The sequence below is a fragment of the Anoplolepis gracilipes genome, chromosome 2 (genome assembly GCF_047496725.1).
Source record: "Anoplolepis gracilipes chromosome 2, ASM4749672v1, whole genome shotgun sequence".
NCBI classification, from domain to species: Eukaryota; Metazoa; Arthropoda; class Insecta; order Hymenoptera; family Formicidae; genus Anoplolepis; species Anoplolepis gracilipes.
This window is the reverse complement of record NC_132971.1, coordinates 508606-522776: the sequence shown is the minus strand read 5'-3', so window position 1 is coordinate 522776 and position 14171 is coordinate 508606. Positions and strand designations below refer to the sequence as shown.

The window sequence follows — 14171 nt, the reverse complement described above, 5'->3', positions numbered from 1 at the left end:
ACTTACTATCGAAGATTACAAATTTTTGTAATTTTGTAATGTAACAGTACGATAGATTACGTGTAATATTTGGTTCAAAGAAAATATCATTTATCGCACCCATCTACACAGATCAATATTATTCGAGGACTCTGATATAGCAGAGATTAATATAAAGATCGTATATGTATATATTATAACATGAAATAGGCTATTTCCTATTTAGCTAAAATTTCTGGAAACCCCACCAATCAAGAAGCATAATGCATCGTTGTTTTTTCTGTTTTTCTGTTAGATTTCCAGCTTATAATTGTCACCCATAATTGATGTGACTTATGCGACTTCACCACTTTTTCGATACTCTTCACACTGCTTTGTAACCTAATTCAAAACGAGCGATAATGAAAAAAATAATTTTGTAATTAATTTTTTTAGTCAAGTCTCGCACATTTATATACTTACATTGCAAAGTCTAGCTAAATCTTCGTTTCCACACACAAACGATTGGCCCCAAGTGCATTTTCTAAGCTCATTAATCCATTGCGACGCACGTGGATTCTTAAATGACATGGCAAAATAATCATTGGAAGAGCACAAAGCCATTTTCTTGCACATTTTTTCACTATCCACATGGTCTCTTAGCATGTTTATTATACTCGGCCCATAAATGTCTACCATCGTAGTGCACTGCATAGATTTAAATTTCATTTAATTTCCATAAATTTTATGTAATTTAGCTTTATATAAATGACTTGTTGAAAAATCGTAACTTTTTAAAATACCTTATCTCGCTTATCCGCAGGTAGATATTTGCACACTTTTTTAACAACTTCTTCAATTTCAGCGTCAACCTTCGAATTACCCAACAACTTGTCAATTTCTGATATAATTGCTCGACATAAGGCACATTCTGCTACAGATTCTGTTGAAACAAAAATTGTGCCAAAATATATATTTCCACATACATCATTTGAAATCATTTGAATTGATACAATATTTTCTTTGGAATTATCATACCTTGAATTTGCATCATGCTGACTTTGCAAAGGCCAAGCAAAGCACATGCCTCTTTGGGACTGACATCCTCTGATAGAATACTTATTATAGTATCAGCGTATTCATCTACAAACTGATTACATTCCTTGGAAACTGTCTTTGGTAAATGATTGCATACACTGTGTACTGCATTTTCGATCTCACTTCGCGTCTTTTTATTACCAATCACTTTATCAATATATTGCATTGCAAATTCACAAATTGTACACATTCCATCCTCTAAATTCTCTGCCTCAATTGTGTGTACTGGATAATTAGGTATCTCGTTGGTTACTAAAATGTTCAACAAAAATTAAAAAAAAACAAGATAAGTAATTTCTCAGAGATATTTCTCTTAATTAAACACATAAATGATAAGTTTTTCTATTTATCATTTATGTAAATTTTGTCAAAAGAACTTACATATTTCTCTATCCTTTTGAATAATATAATCATGTTTTGGACCAAGATCTTTGGTCTGATCACACAATTTAAGATAAACACATACTTCTGAGGGTGTCAAATCTGCGAGCAGCATTTCTACGAGCTCTTTGCTGTATGCCTTTACGAAATCGGTACATTGGTCGGTCAAGCTACGTGGCAAGTGATTACATAATTTATCTAATTCGGCTTCAATGTTAGCCTGCAATGTAAGTTATATAGAATGAATAAATTGCATATTAAAAATAATAATTACTACAAACATGATAAGTAACAAACTAGTACCTCAGTTTTGTTGTCTTTGATAACATTATAAATTTGCGTCACTGCAAGCAGACAGAGTGGACAACCTGGCTTATCCTGTACCTGTTCCTCCTGAAGGAGGAAACTTTTAGGAATTTTTTCTAATAATTCAGAGTATGCCTCCGATGGGCAAACATGTATCATAGGACACACCTTAAATGGTTAAATGTTAAATTTAACATAAATATAATTATATTTTACAGATCTTATGCTTCAAAATGTAAGAGTACATTTACCTGTGATGGATCAATTTCCTGAGCAAGTATAGCTACAACTGCATCTCCATAAGTATCCACAAATTCTTGACACGTGTCTTCAATGGAAGGTAACTTTTTACATATTTTTTCAAGCACTTCCTTCACTTTCTCCTTAAATTTTAATATTTATAACTTTTATATAAATTTATGTGTCACATTATCAATCTATAAAATTAATATTTTAATATTTGTTACCTCATTTGTAGGATTTGTAACAGTATCCTGTATGTAATGTAACAAATATTCACACAGTGCACATGCTTCTTTTCCACCTTCGGGTGGCATCAACAAAGGAGAAGGATTGAATTTCGTTGGCAATTGCTCAATTTGCAATTTTTCAGCTTCCAATTTTAGATGATCCTTGCCAATAGTCACTTCAATTTCTTTCTGAGCTTGTTTATCATTCATTATACTGACCCCTACTTTTGCCGATTTTTCTGGGACTAAAGGCCAAATTGGTCTCTGTTTTGATGCAAAATACAAAATTAAATTTAACGAGTTTTAATTTAATTTAAAAGATATATTATAGTTATAAAATGTAATAATATGTTTACATATTATTACTTACTTGTATTGTTTTGCCAGGACTAGGACAAATACCAGATAATTGACAGATAACATTGCTGTTCAATCCCTTTGTAAGATATTCATAAATTTGTTGATAATATTCATCAACTATTGCTTTGCACTAGAAGAAATTATTGTATACTATAGGTATTACATATTATATGTACATATGTAAAATATGTAGCTGTTTATTTAAACTACAAACCTCGTCAGCAAAAGATTTAGTTTGCTTACAAAGGCCCAAAAGAACTTGTTTGAATTCTATCTCCGTAGTGTTTGCGACTAAAAGATCTTTCAAATGGCCCACAAGTTGCTCGCATAACTTACATGGAAGATCATCTCCAACTTCTACCATGCCAACACTTGACAGTGGTGTTATCTCTACATTTGGAATCTAACAATTGTAGAATATATTTTAATAAACATTCTTTCAAATCACTCTAATCAAAATATGAGTAACGTATGAATAACTTACCGCATCGACAGTGTCTTCGTGTTTATGGTAATTATTACTGCACTGTCCTGATAAGTGACATATGTTATCTGCATTGAAATTATTTTGTAAATGATCGTAAATGGTACTAAAATGAATCATAATGATAGTAGAACAGGAATCCGAAAAGGAACCAAAATTGCGGCAAATATTCAAAAATTGCAGAAGCATCTTATCTCGTGATGTATGATGTAATTTATTTTCCATATACTTTGCTATTGTGTAGCACTTGGTGCATTCATCAGGCTCCAGTTCGTCATTCTTCATTAAAATTGACTTGGTTTCTTTGTTGTCCTTCTAAAAATATAACACTCTTTGTTAACAATTATTTTGCCAATCATTGATGTATGACTAACGTAAACAGCAATCTTTAATAATAAACAGTCTTTATCCATTGTTATTTATCAAATATACAGATAAGATTTTTATAAATTGTATTTTTAGAAAATTAATTAAATAAAGTAATGAAATTGTTGAAATATTATTAAATGTTGTTTGTAACAGAGTAAGTTCCATAGTAATCTAATCTTGCAAGTTATGCAAATATTTGTGAGAGAATGATAGATACAAGACATATATGCATGTGTCAATAGGTCATTTGACATGGTTGACAACTGATATATTGATTTATTTTGAAGAGGAACTGACTAATCTTTGCTCAATAAAACCAAGAAAACAAATTTAAGTAATAAAACAATTAAAATTATGTGATTAATTCTTACCTTTGTTACTGTTTGATATTGTAAAAGCAACTTATCAATGTGAGCATTATTACAGAGTCCTGCGACAGAACAAACCACAGATGGATTCATTTGGGATGCTAATGTTTCCACAAGTTCAGGAACAAATTGATCCACAATTTTGATGCATTCTTTGACAATTGGTTTAATATGAATTAATTTACAACTGCCTTCGAAAACATCTTTCAAATCCTGCTGAGTCTGATTACTCTCCAATTGATCACGTGCCTGTTGCACCATATCCTTGCAAATTCCGCATACATTGTCGTTATCCTCTGGGACTTCCATTTGTTCCCAATATCGATGAATACAATGTTTAACAGCATTGCATCCTTTAGCTGTTCTGTTATTAGAGGATTAACATAATGAACATTATTCTCACAATAATATCAAGTACAATAATATTAATAAGTAATATTAATATAAAGACAAAATTAAAATCAATTAAAAAATATTTAGATGCTTTATCTCTTTATCTCTTACAATTAGATATTTATTCGAGAAAAATTATATTTTATATTTTAATATATACATATACAATCATTACTATCTATCTCATATATTATACATATATAATAAAAACACAATATATGTTTTAAATCAATTTACTCTCTGTCACTGTTTATTCTATTTATATAAAATTTATGTTACATTAGCTTATTTTAAATTATAAACAATCACTAAAACTTACTTTAGATTCTCACACCAATAACTTGGACCCCATGTACATTCGTTTGAACCCAAAAGTTCGGGACCATTTTCTGATTCAGCAGTTATGATCACTCCAGCTGTAGATACTGAAAATAACAAAAAATGTATTTGTATAATTTTCTGTAATCTTATTCCTGATCCAAATAACATTGAATTTTTGTATCAAGTTGTATTACTAAAGTCATTCAAATGATACAAGATTAAATAAATAGGATACACATGATAATATAATATCATTAGCTTCTTGAAACGATGAGTAATATCTGTAAGAGGAAGCACTAAAAGTTCCTTTTTAAAGTGGGTTCTGATAAGTTTACAGTCATTGTATTCATAGAAACCATGAGCATATCTCAAGGAAATTTTAAAGAATAGAATCATTTTACATGATGCGAAAACATAATTATCATACAGTTGATAGATACAAAAAGTAACATTGATATTGTTATCACGATACGCATTTCCGACACAGTGGCGTATTTTCATCAATCTAAATTGACAAATTACAAGTTGAAATCAACTCTGAGTCATTTTAACCATCCTAGGAAACAGTGCTTCTGCAATGAGTAATGTGAATAGCGATTAACTAGCGACGCAAAAAGGACAGAACATTACGACGCGAGCGAGACAAAAAGAGCGAACAAAAGAGAAAGAAAAGAGCAATCTATGTATGTCGGGGAGAAAGAAAAAACAAAAATAATAGAACCGATAAGAAGTCGATATGTATGTACATATATATATATATATATATATATATAAATAAAACTAAACGACATTCGTAAATATACGTTTACAAAATCAAGATACAAATATAGAATTAAATATGTATGTGCATGCGTGCTCGAGCGCTGCCAAATGAAAAACATTCCAAGAGGAAGTGCGCATATTGGAAAAATACTGTTGCTTAATAAAAAAAAAAAAAAAAAAAAAAAGTGCGACGCAAGATATTTTTCGGACAAGGAAAACACAGAAGGAGAGAAATATCGGCCTATCTGTTTGAAGGAAAACTCACCAGCTAAAATCGCGCTGAACGCGATGAGATACTCCCTCATGCTTTCAAGACAGCTCGACTCTCGATTGCCAGTCGGACGTCGTCGTTAACGTAGACACGTAATAACACACGACGGTGCGCAGTTGAATTCCAGTGCGAAATGATGGGCCACGAGCAGCCAATGATGAATATGTAAAAATAATCGCATCCACAGGGAACGACGTGCTATTCGACTGATCTAAATTTATTCCAATCGGTACAAATGTTGAACGCTAAATGATGATGAATCGCACATCGCACGCTTCCTCGAGACTCGAGAACGAGAATACACTTTTCGATACAGTTCGGCGACACTCGGCAACGTTCGGCGTTCGGCAACGTATCACCAGTTCGTCAGTCAGAACAATGTATCGATACGCACATGATACACACACGATACACACACGCACGCACACATGTTACCAACTGTCGCGACCATAGTTATGACACGTTGTTTTCGCGATGAGTGTCACAAAGAATATTTTGTTGTCATAATACTACCATGAAGGTATAGGTGATGCTAAAGAAAATGTAAAAAAAACCTAATAATTTGGAAAATAATAATTTCGGTAAGTTACATTTTTCTACTGTCTAGAGAAATACAACTTGCGTTTTTTATTGTCGTGAATAAATGTGTATAAAGGTAGATCGATTTGTATTATTTGTAATATCGGGAGGGGAATTTAAATTTACGTGTGGAAGGTACACTTGTCTAGGATTTTTCATTAATGCCAATAATTTCTATGTTTTCTATATATGTTTTACATACGACAAAGTGTATGATAAAATAGAAATTTCTATTGATGAATATTCAAAATTTCAAGCTTTGCTCTTTGAATTTAAATTGCAAAATCGAGAAGTAATACGCACGAATGAAGCAAGTTTGTAAGTGTTACAATTGAAATCATTTGCGAACGGTAGCAATATTTCCCAATCCAATAATTACGTCATAAACACGTGAAATGATTCGTAATGTTTTGATGAAATATAATCATGATATTGATACCACGTGAGTTTAATCGAACTGATACGAGATCAGCTGATCGAAAGATATGTATTATCGCTCGATTGATTGTTTTCAATGTTTGCACAATACTTCTTATCACGATAAGCAAAATGTACATTTAATATTTGTTATCGACATTTACTTCCGGCATATATATGTCTATATACTTTTATAATATTATCTTATAATTTTTTAATATTATAGCTATATATATATATATATATATATATATATATATATACATATATATGTGTATGTGTGTGTATATTTTAGCATTAGGATTCAGACATAATAATGTAAAGAATATAATAAAAAATACGGAATTAAATATATAAAGAACTATAACTGTAATCAAACTTTATGTATTAAAGAATGAAATATGATCAAAAAGTCAGGACAAAGAAATTTTAGTTTCTTTCGTTCTGATTAGTTAAATTCCAATCTTTAACACGACTGCCATACAGAAATTGAGTATTATATAGTTATATTATAACTTATAACTTAGTTATAATTTAGGCCACTACTTGAAAATATATTCAGATTGTAGAATGCAAGCATGTACCTTTGTAGCATATAATCATATGGCTTCAGAAATTTAAATTGAATACTCGCCCATGAGTAGATCACGTGGCTTCAGCAGTGTATATACAGGTGGATTAAAGGGACAACACACAATAGTCAACGTGTTAATCATTAATTTTCCATCTTTAATTTTCAATGTGAAATCTGATATGAACTTCATTTCTTATAATTCCTTATATTCAATTAAGAATTTTTATATATAAAGATTTTTATAAAAAAAATAGATTATAATTATAAATAACAAAGGATTAAATCGATAATTTAATAAATAATAATGATACAGAATGTTATCTTGATAATTTAAGATACGTGATATTATAACACTTATGTTATTTTTATTATAAAATTCATGCTTATTACAATTATACTATTTCAGGCAGTATATATATTATTTTTTGAGTTAGCAACGGATGTTGAATAATATAATGTAATATGATATAGATATACATATGTGTAGGATAATTTAGAAATATTAAGTACACTCTCGAAAACTTGCGTACTAAGAAGTTATTCTCAACAAGTTTCCGTGGTGTAGTGGTTATCACATCCGCCTAACACGCGGAAGGTCCCCAGTTCGATCCCGGGCGGAAACATTTTTTTTATTTTAATTCCATTAAAATTGCAACTAATGATTTATTTTTTAAACACACTGCGGCATAAACTTAGAAAAGTAAATATTGCAGAGAATATTTTTATTAAACATTATTTCTATTTACACAAAAATTTAAAGAACTCAGAATTATTTCCGGAATTTATACTAAATAATATTTTCTGAAATAGATGAACAACTGTTGCAAAAAATAATTGGACTGATTTTTTTAACAGCATTATATCTTTTGTGTCTGAAAGTCGAAACCATGATGCGGAACCCTGGAATCTTATCGTACAAAGAGATTAAATGTGATTCAATCCTACTGTAAGTATCAGTTTAAGTCAATAAAATGGTAAAATAAACAAATTGCTATCATGAAAAAAAAAAAAAAGAACATTAAAAACTTTATAGAATAGATAGATGAATAATCAAAATTAATCAGAAATAATTTAAGTTTTACTTTTAAAATAATGAAACAAAATTTTCATAAAATATCTTATACAAATGTGTGTTTCGATTTAAAATTTGCAAATCTGTATTCTACCAGCGGGCACATTATAATTCTGCCATTTTTATAGAATAAAAATAATATCACTGGTAACAGGAAAATGATATGAATATTTGACCTCTTATCTGCTTTCGTTAAATTTATCAGTTCATGATATATGTACGTGACTACCTGCTATTATGAAGGAAATCGAATCTATCATATCAATTTACTGAAATTAAACTAAAGTCAAATGGAAACCAATTCTTGTATCTTTACATTGATAACGTAACTTTATTATTACACAAAATCTATTTTGTCATTGAGTTACTATATTTTTACAATTAGAAAGTTTAGCAAAATTTCTCAACGTTTTTTTATTACTATTTCACATTTATCATACATTGATAACAATACTGAGTTTACTGGCACATTTTCCTTATCTTCTGAGTTCTAGAACTATATAGCAGAGATGTATGTTTAGTTTCGCTAATGGTTTGCAGATAGCGACTTTATTATCATCATACAGACACATCTCATATTCAAGAATATGCTCTAATGAAGTGTATTTTAAAGTTTTTTTATTAGAACCAATTATAATGAACAAAAATTCGATTAGATATATTTGGGGATTTTATTGTTATCGAATTAATATTTCGAACAATTCTGACGCATAAAATTTTGGTGCTGTATTTTCGTAAATATTTATTTTTATACATATAGAGTTTTTATATGCACATTTTCAATATTTTATTTACATATTATATACTAAAAAATATTAAAGGTTGAAATCTATTAAAAGTATATCTTTTTTCTTTCAAAAATATAAGTAAAAATGTCTTGTTGTTTTTTGTTGCAATATGTTGTGTAAAATGACAAAGAAATAAAATATCAAATATATATATATATATATATATATATGAAACATATTCTCAGATACCTATATTTTAATTACACAATACCAAATTTAATTATACAATACGTCTCTTTTTTTCTTCTATCAATCTTAAACATTCAAAAAGATTCTCGAAAATATATGTTTCCCAAGATCATCTTGGAGATCATATTTAGTTACGAGTTCCCTGATTGTGCAATTCCCCTTCACCATGAATGTTCATAGACAATATCTGGCAGTGCGAGAACAATAAATCAAGAAACCTAACACGGTTATATTATTAGCATTATTTTGCAAAGTAACGCCCGCCACGTGCTCCAGCATGCACGTATACGTGCAAACTCTCCGCACACATACATGCGCGTTCGTAGCTCTATGTGTATCTCCATCGTTCGTTACGTAAATTTATTCGGAACCCTTCGCGACCGGCGCTGTTGAGATGTTGTCGCGATATACAATGCAGTTCGCGGGACACTCGGACGGTACCGTCGCCGTCGTGTCGGTGAGAATGTCCCGTTCCGTGCTAGTAGGAAAAGGAAACGCGGTCTCTTCGCTCCGAGAAGCACGCTCGTATTTTCCTAACATTATTCCGGAGTTTGAGCTTCGATTCTCTCTCATGAACGGTACGACGATTCTGCATTTGGCGTAACGCGTCCGTGTTCAAACCAAACAGTGTTGTATAATATTCTTTTCGAATGTTTGCCGCGTTTGTTTAACAGTTTACCTATCAAATGTATTATTGTTCAATTTAAAAAATTACTCTCGGCCTAATTAAAAACTTTGCGAAAACACGACCAGCGCTGCAAATATTGAAATAAAAAAAAAGAGATTTCTGAATATATTTAAATCTATAACTATATATAAATTGAAAAATTTAGTTTTCTCTTAACACAAATTAAAGAGTTAATATCTCTCAATTTATTTATACCGATGCAAATAATTTTGTTACACAATATTATTTCTTGAATCATTTCTGCAGCATAAACTATGTTAATGTAATGAAAAATAGAAACAATATTTTAGCAATGCATTTTGCAGAAAATTATGCATTTATCAAAAAGTAGTATTACATTGTAAAGCAATAAATTTTTGAAAATTGCAATGTACGAAAAACATTTGCTGTATAAATTTATCGTCAAAGTTAGTCACACGTGGACATTCAAGCGCCGAGAGTTTCGCTCAAGAAGAGAGATATTCCATTTCACTCTTCGCGGTTCATAGATAAACAGTCCCGCTCTTCTGTATCCCATGAAGAACGCGAGGGGAGTTCGGATTTCATTTTGTCGAGGTGCGTGCGTCGCACTGCATTTGTGCGGGTGTGTCTTGGCCCACGCACGTGTGCGTCACGAGGCCTACGCGTTTTCTTAATACGAGGCGCGTCAGCTGCGTAAAGAGCCATAGTAAGTTAGATATACATGTGTGTGTGTGTGTGTGTGTGTGTGTGTGCGCGCGTATGTTTATGTTATGTACGTGTGTGCGTATGAAATAGATGTGCACACCCCCGCGCGCACACAGCCTTTGTCCAGCACGATAATTGTCCACGCGCGCGATCGGCCATCGGCATGATATTGGTGTCGGATTCTGCCACACCTTCGGCCATTGTAAATCAATCGGCGTGCACCGAACCCTTCCCGATCATTCGCGTACATTCTAGTACGGCGATTCATGTTCCGTGTCTCACGCGTGTGGAATTGCATCGGGTTGCGCTTCGTGTGTTCTGTTTCACACAGAGAGACACAGATATTATACGCACGTAAATTACGCACCGATCTTGAAGAAATCATCGTAACCTCGTGTTACGCGCTACATCATTTTAACACCAAGTAAATGAGCAAGAAGAAGCTTGGTAGCAGCTTTTATCGCATCATAGCAGAATGGATATAAATATTCTCTCTAAACATTACTTACAAAAACAACTCGTATGTAAATACGCGTATGTAAATATTAAACGCGAAGCCCCCGCGGTTTCCGGTCCGACGTGCAATCCCCGATGGTAATCTGAACGAGAATGTTCTCCTGCACCACTCGCTCCTTCGCTACGACGGCGACGGCGACGGCGACGGCGACGGCAACGGCGACGTTTCCGAGACGTCCTCGGGGCGATGCGCATATGTAATTAATTTTTCGCGACAAGCTCTCCTTCTCTTGTTCTCTTCCTCTCTCGCAGCGTCGCACGCAATTGCGACGATACATACATACATATATACCGGCGCATCTCCTCTCTCTCTCTCTCTTTCCCTTTCTCTCTCTTTCTCTCTTTCGCCGATGGATCTCATAGAGACTGGCCGTTTCACTTCCCCAGCAACATCCCCCGCACGGATCCCTCCTGCCTATCGAGAGCGCTCGCGTTCACCGTAGAAACTCGAAATTGGAAAACGGTCGGCCCAGAACCAGCGAAATTAATTGAAGTCTGAGTGGCGAGCGATGAAGGGGCTGAGGCTACAGCGACCACGTGCAGAAAGAGGAAAACCCGAATGTAGGCTCGACCTACAGGGAGGGGGGGGGGGGGGGTATGAAAGAGGAAAGAGGGGAAACGGAATATCGGGAGAAAAAGAACCATCAGTCGAGCAGGGAACGGAGGGGGAGGAGGGGGAGGGGGGAGGAAGAGTGCGGGGGATTGGACCGATTGCGGAACTTGGCGCAACTTCGCGCAGAGCAGACTGGACGCGATGCACGACCGACCAACCGGGCCTTCCTGATAGCCAATACGAGGTCTCTAGACGAATTTCCTGTACATCCGCAGGCGAGCATACATCCCGATCGGTCATCCCTCCTGCCGTCGTCGTCGTCGTCGTCCCTCGTCCCCCCGTCCACCTCCCCCCCTCCCCTCCACTTCCGCACTTCTCCCCTGCCGCGCCATTTATTGCGAGGAATTTAGGTTTCCCTCCGTTGTTTTTTCGCCAGCGCGACCATTTGCAGATTGGTGGCGGATAAGCAATAATATAACGGATGCTGGCGTGGCTTCAGTCCGCACGCGAGTCCAAATCGCGGAACATTATAACATGGTTCATAATGGTTTTTGCTCTTGTGCTCGCGTTCTTAATTTAATTTAATTAATGAGAACAACACGAGCTAATTAACGTATATGTGAAGATGTATATGAATTATCGCGCTGCTTGAATCCAATTGAATTTCAAATATATGAAATGATATTCGCGTCATAATAAGCATCAAAACAAAATAACAGATATCTTCTCATTTTAATTTAAGCAAGATTGATTTTCTTCAATAACAATTGACATTAATAGAAATCTCTCTAATATTTTCATTGTATTTATCAGCATTATCGTTTTTATTCTTATATAGATATTTTCTTAGTTTTTTGTGATGATAGAAAATAAAAAATATAACAAAATAATTAATAAACAAATTAAAAATATTGCGAAGCTGTAATTAGATTCGACAAAAATTTTATTAAATAAATCTTGCTACTATATAATACACTTGTTCCCTATACATATATGTATATCAGCATCAAAGAATCTTGTAATAAATTTTCAAATAATTTTTTTTTTAATTGGATTATATCGTAAGGGACATTTGTTTGTATCAATTATAACTCTCAGTTACAGTCTGTATAATGGATTCTCTTGGAAAGATAATCTCTGGAAATAGCAAACAAGTAGCAGTTGGACGCTTCGATAGCCGAATGGCAAATACCGATAACCAATTCGCGAAGGATACGACAGGAGGAAGTGGAGAATCGCACGAATGTGGAGTGTGGGTGAACGACGATGCGCAGATATGACGTCGCACACCTTCCATTCGGGGAACTGTATTTCCTATAATCTGCGAGCAATCACTTGATAATTGGCTAGCCTGGCCTTACGTATATATACACACGCGCCAGTCTATCTGGACATGTCCTCAGATGCTCATTCGTAGAATGGAAATCCCGCGAATGAAAGTCTCACATATACATACACACACATACATGCGCGTAATTATCGTCTCGCTCTTTTTTTGTACACGCGACAAGCTCGCGGATACATTCTGTAGCAAGAAGGTTGCTGCATCTAAGATCTTCTTATTTTCATTCCCGATATTCTTATCAATTCTCCAAAGGTTTGTGTGTAAAAAAAAAAAAAAAAAAAGAAAAAAAAACAGAACAAAAAAATTCTAAAAAAAATGTTTAGACATATTGTGAAAAATTGCGAGCTTTCTTGTAGATGGAAAAATTTAGAAATTTTATAAATATGCGATAATTTTCTTTTTTAACCTTGCCGATCTTGTAGCGATATTGGGATCTCGATGTTTGCGCCATTCGTAAATATATCAGAAAATAAATCGGTGACGAGGGTTGTTGCGCGAACGTCGCGGAGGTTTTGCGCGCACGAGGCGGCATTGTGCGGCAAATTTATAGCACTTTCTTCCGTTCCTGATGCCAACAGAAAGCGAATTGCGCGAGTTGCATCATCCTGCTGCTGCAATCCGCGGCAACGAGAGCGTTTCTGCACTCACGCATTCGAACGTATACAGATGCGTGATCTACGCGAGCGAAATATCGTACGTGAAGCGAATTACACACGTGTTGGTAAATTTCTGCTGCCGCTGCTCTGCCACGAGCAGAGTTTATTCCAGTAACACAGTTTCGGCTGCTCGCGAGCGAGTCTGTTTGGGTCCATCTCGCTTAAGAATGGGCGGTTCCGCAAAGGATGCAGGAATGCCACTTTGGCATTGCTTAAATTGCCAGAAGATGGAAGCTCATTGGCGTGGAAACGCAATTCCTTTGCTCGGCATACTTTCGGGAACTAGTTTCTTAATTTTATTATAATGATAGAGAACGATTCCGTCGACGGAAGAACCGCCGAAAGAATTTTTTTACAATTTGTTTAATGCATAAAAACAATGTTAACAGACAAAATTTTACTCAATAATATTGCGTAATGGAAATTTCTACTTATAAAATGCATTCTCAATAACAATTTATAAATTTGTGTTAATTTTCAAACATTCCTTGCAATCTTCTTAAAACTTGATGAATAGTAAACTTTTTTTTTTCCAACATGTAAAACGCATTATTTCGCGTAGGTGATGAAATAAAAACCTTGTCGCG

General features: G+C 34.0%; 1 protein-coding gene, 1 long non-coding RNA gene and 1 other non-coding gene across 3 annotated transcripts in view; 2 read left to right on the top strand and 1 right to left on the bottom strand.

The window, feature by feature from the left end:
- Positions 1-11: 11 nt before the first annotated feature.
- On the bottom strand, positions 12-5796 carry Sap-r (uncharacterized). The gene is made up of 14 exons (XM_072887384.1): positions 5536-5796; positions 4507-4612; positions 3798-4158; positions 3058-3372; positions 2788-2976; positions 2584-2703; positions 2211-2477; positions 1995-2126; positions 1741-1911; positions 1438-1657; positions 997-1308; positions 762-901; positions 442-666; positions 12-360 (listed from the first exon to the last, which is right to left on the bottom strand). The coding sequence occupies exons 1-14, from the start codon at positions 5573-5575 to the stop codon at positions 313-315; spliced, it is 2646 nt and encodes an 881-aa protein (XP_072743485.1). The 5' UTR covers positions 5576-5796; the 3' UTR covers positions 12-312.
- A 168-nt stretch (positions 5797-5964) lies between these two features.
- The window catches only part of LOC140663304 (uncharacterized), an 81218-nt gene continuing 73011 nt past the window's right edge, over positions 5965-14171 (top strand). Inside the window, exons 1-2 of the long non-coding RNA XR_012046248.1 lie at positions 5965-6122; positions 7967-8057. This is a non-coding gene — a long non-coding RNA (uncharacterized lncRNA). The remainder of the gene's footprint in view (positions 6123-7966; positions 8058-14171) is intronic.
- On the top strand, positions 7662-7734 carry Trnav-aac (transfer RNA valine (anticodon AAC)). The gene has a single exon. It is a non-coding gene; the product is annotated as a tRNA-Val (tRNA).

What these genes read in the sequence shown, in the direction of transcription:
- Sap-r (XM_072887384.1), bottom strand. Translation starts at nt 5,575, where the DNA reads ATGAGGGAGTATCTCATCGCGTTCAGCGCGATTTTAGCTG. An exon ending in CTAAATCTTTTGCTGACGAG is followed by an intron (nt 2,704 to 2,787) that starts GTTTGTAGTTTA and finishes AATTTCTTCTAG; the next exon opens with TGCAAAGCAATAGTTGATGA. An exon ending in TTACAAATCCTACAAATGAG is followed by an intron (nt 2,127 to 2,210) that starts GTAACAAATATT and finishes TTAAAATTTAAG; the next exon opens with GAGAAAGTGAAGGAAGTGCT.